Source organism: Arachis ipaensis, chromosome B10 (assembly GCF_059453495.1).
Source record: "Arachis ipaensis isolate K30076 ecotype BB chromosome B10, ASM5945349v1, whole genome shotgun sequence".
Classification (NCBI taxonomy): domain Eukaryota; kingdom Viridiplantae; phylum Streptophyta; class Magnoliopsida; order Fabales; family Fabaceae; genus Arachis; species Arachis ipaensis.
Window position 1 is genome coordinate 140,079,926 of NC_142435.1, and position 4,247 is coordinate 140,084,172.

Genomic DNA, 4,247 nt, shown 5'->3' on the forward strand with positions numbered 1-4,247 from the left:
AACCTAATACACGTTTATAACACATATATACCCAATTTAATATCCAAAGCTCAAATTTAGTGAAATTAAAATAGAATTATGGTATCCTCACCTTACCCAAGCTTCATATAAGCAAGAGTGAACATTTTTCTCAAGCTGATTGGATCCTAAAACATCAAAGAGTAAAGAAATTCAATATCTCCACTTAATTTTCCAAAATTGGGGGAAGAAGTGGCTGAGAGCAATAAAGTGAGTACCTATGAAATTGTTCGGTAAAAATGTAGAGCTCGACACGGTGGACGCGTGGCCGCAAACGGTGCGGTGATCGGAACTCGGACGGAAGAGCTACGACGAATTGAATTTTGCCGTAAGGGTTTCGGCGTTTCTTTTCTCTCCCTGGAGTTTTCAGCGAGCCTTGATGAAATAAGGAGGAAGAAGAGCCTTGGGCTCATTTAAGTGTTGGGCCGGTTGGCCTACGGGTCCAGTTTGGGCCTGGTTCAACCGGTCCGGTCCGTTCGGTCCAATCTTGGGCCGATTTCTTCGTAATTAGTGTCAAAATTCTCGTTTCGATGAGCTCTATCTTAATTTAATATAATATTATAATTTCTAATCTTCTTTATTAAAAACTAATTTATTAACTAATTATCTACTAATTTAACGGGGTTTACATCTGCTCTGCTGTTGAGATCCCGAGTTATATATTTGACCTCGGTCTCCGAGAACCGCCTAAGATACTCCAAAGTTTTGTCTAAGTACCTTTTCATATTTGGGTCTTTGGCCTGATACTCCCCATTGATTTGAGAAGTCACTACTTGAGAGTCGCTGAAGACCACCACTTTTGTTGCACCGACTTCTTCTGCTAGCTTCAGCCCGGCAATCAAGGCTTTATATTCTGCCTGGTTGTTGAAAGCCGGGAATTCAAATTTGAGGGAGACCTCTATTTGGGTTCCCTCTTGGTTGACTAATATTATGCCTACACCGCTTTCGATTTTGTTGGATGAACCATCAACATATAATTCCCAAGTTGTGGAGGCCTCCTCTTGATCTCTTGCATACTCTGCCATGAAGTCGGTCAGGCATTGGGCTTTAATTGCTGTCTGAGTTTCATACCTTAGGTCGAACTCAGATAGTTCTATAGCCCATTGAACCATTCTGTCCGCAATGTCTGTTTTTTGAAGAATTTGCTTCATGGGTTGGTTCGTTGGAACTTTTATTGTATGAGCTTAAAAATAAGGCCGTAGCCTTCGAGACGCCACTATCAAGGCATATGCAAACTTCTCGAGTTTTTAATATCTTAACTTGGGGCCTTGTAGGAATTTACTGGTGAAGTATACAGGATGTTGCCCGACCTCATCTTCCATATTAGTGCTGACGCCACAACCTTTTCGGCTACAGATAAATACAGGACGAGTTCTTCCCCGATTCTAGGTCAGGTCAGAATGGGAGGTTAGCTTAAAAACCTTTTGAACTCCTGGAAAGCTTCTTCGCATTCAGGAGTCAATTCGAACTAGCATCCTTTTCTTAGTAGAGAGAAGAGTGGCAGGGATCTCAATGCTGATCCTGCTAAAAACCTGGAGAGAGCTGTAAGTCGGCCGTTTAGCTGTTGGACCTCCCTTAAGCAGGTTGGGCTTTTCATTTCCAGCCTCATCCCGTGCATCCTTATGGTGCTGAAGACTGGCAGGAGGTATGTCAAGAGGTCTGCCTCATCCTTGGTTTTTATTAACATGTCGTCCACATATACTTCCATTAGACTCCCAAGGTGAGCTGCAAACACCTTGTTCATCAGTCTTTGGTATGTGGCTCCTGCATTCTTTAACCCAAAGGGCATAACCACATAGCAGTAGTTGGCTCTAGGCGTGATTAAAAAGATGCTTTTTCTTGATCTGGCTTGTACATCAGGATTTGATAATATCCCGAGTATGCATCCATGAATGACAAGTATTGATAGCCCGAGCTGCAATCTACTAGGGTATCAATATTTGGGAGGGGATATGGGTCTTTTGGACATGCTTTGTTCAAGTCGGTGTAGTCAACGCACATCCTCCACTTGCCGTTCTGTTTCTTGACTAGCACTACATTGGCCAACCAGGTCGGATATTTGACCTCTCTGACGAAGCCGGCTTCTAGGAGGGCTTGTACTTGCTCTTTGACCACTTGAGCCCGTTCAGGTTTGAGCTTCCATCTTCTCTGTTGGACAGGTCGAGATCCTGGGTATACTGACAATTTGTGTGTGGTGCACCATAAGCTCTGGATCTATTCTTGGCATGTCGAAGGCTTTCCAGGCAAAGAGGTCAGAATTCTCTTATAGGAGACTTGTCAGCTTCTGCTTCAAGTCTTCTTTCAAATTGGCTCTTATGTTGGTATTTCTTCCGTCCTCTTGCCTGATCTACACTTCTTCAGTCATCCCTCTGAGCTGCGGTCACAGTTTTTCTTAAGCTCGGACTCCCCCGAGTTCAATGGTATTAACCTCCTTGCCTTTACCTCTCAGGTTTAAGCTTTCATTACAGCGTTTTCTCGCCAGCTTCTGATCTCTTCTGATGGTTGCTATTCCTCCTGGTGTTAGGAATTTCATACAAAGGTGGGGGATGGATACCACTGCTCCAAGCCGATTTAGGGTCGTTCTACCTATTAAGGCATTATAGGCCGAGCCCATATCTACGACTATGAAGTCGATGCTTAGAGTTTTGGATTTCATCCCCTTTCCAAAGGTTGTATGTAGGGGTATGAATCCTAGTAGTTTTATGGGTGTGTCCCCCAGTCCGTAGAGGGTATCTGGGTATGCTCTCAACTTCTTCTCGTCCAATCCCAGCTTGTCAAAAACTGGTTTGAACAAGATATCTGCCGAGCTCCCTTGATCCACCAGAGTTCTATGTAAATGGGCGTTGGTGAGAATCATGGTAATTACCATCGGATCATCATGTCTGAGGGCAATACCCTGTCCGTCTTCTTTGGTGAAACAGATTGTTGGAAGGTCGGGCAATTCACTCCCGACTTGGTAAACCTCCTTTAGATATCTTTTACGAGATGACTTTGTGAGTCCTCTGCCAGCGAACCCGCCCGAGATCATATGTCTATGTCGTTCCGGGGTTTGGGGTGGTGGATCTCTCTGATCTTCCTCATCTTGTTTCCTCTTTCCATGATGGTCCGACCTTTCCATGAGATATCTATCAAGCCGACCTTCCCTGGCCAGCTTTTCTATCACATTTTTCAAGTCGTAACAATCATTTGTTGAATTCCTATATAATTTGTGATATTCACAGTACTCGCTACGACTTTCCCCCTTGTTCTTGATGGGTCGAGGAGGAGGTAGCTTTTCAGTATGGCAAATTTTCCTGTAGATGTCGACTAGGAAAACTCGCAGAGGAGTATAAGAGTGATATCTCCTGAGCCTTTCAGGCCCAACTTCTTCTTTTTTTCTTGGGCTCTCTCTCCTTCTCCTTTGATGGGTGAGAGTGCCCAGGTCGCCAGCTTGGTTCTCGTAGTCTGGCGTTTTCCTCCATGTTGATATACTTTTCAGCTCTTTTTTGTACATCACTCAAAGAAGTCAGATGCCTTTTTGAGATGGACTGAGAGAAAGGACCTTCTCGGAGTCCATTTACTAGGCCCATGATCACTGCTTCTGTTGGCAGGTCTTGGATTTCTAGGCACGCCTTGTTGAACCTTTCCATGTAATCTCTTAGGGGTTCTCCGATCTCTTGTTTTACCCCCAGGAGACTAGGCACATGCTTGACTTTGTCCTTCTGAATTGAGAAATGCATAAGGAACTTACACGATAGGTCATCGATGCTAGTGACTGATCTTCAGGGGAGACTATCAAACCACTTCATTGTCGCCTTTGTCAAAGTCATTGGAAAGACTTTGCAGCGAGTAGCATCAGAGGCGTCAGCTAGGTGCATCCGACTTTTGAAGTTGCTCAGGTGATGCTTTAGGTCGGTAGTCCCGTCGTAGAGATCCATGTAAGGGCTTTTGAAGTTCCTTGGAATTTTTTCCCTCATGATGTCTTCACTGAACGGATCTTCTCCCCCCAAAGGGGAATCTTCTCTATCACTGCGAGAGCTCTTACCTCGGAGATTGGATTCCAATCTTAAGAGCTTTTCTTCAAGCTCTTTTCGTCGCTCAACCTCTCTTCTTAGGTTCCTTTCCGCTTCCCTCTGTCGCTCCAGTTCTTGTTCTAGCTATTCTAGCCGTCCTTGGTGGCCGTGGAGTAGCCCTATGAGATCGGCAGCGTGAGGTTGCCCCTTCTTTTCAGGCTGGTGTACCCTGAAAGA

At 44.7% G+C, this 4,247-nt stretch overlaps 1 protein-coding gene across 1 annotated transcript; it reads right to left on the reverse strand.

The window, feature by feature from the left end:
• Positions 1 to 2,410: 2,410 nt before the first annotated feature.
• LOC148581910 (uncharacterized) lies at positions 2,411 to 3,974 on the reverse strand. Its single transcript, XM_088494426.1, has 3 exons — positions 3,837 to 3,974; positions 3,490 to 3,719; positions 2,411 to 3,311 (listed from the first exon to the last, which is right to left on the reverse strand). The coding sequence occupies exons 1-3, from the start codon at positions 3,972 to 3,974 to the stop codon at positions 2,411 to 2,413; spliced, it is 1,269 nt and encodes a 422-aa protein (XP_088350552.1).
• Between the last annotated feature and the right edge of the window lie 273 nt (positions 3,975 to 4,247).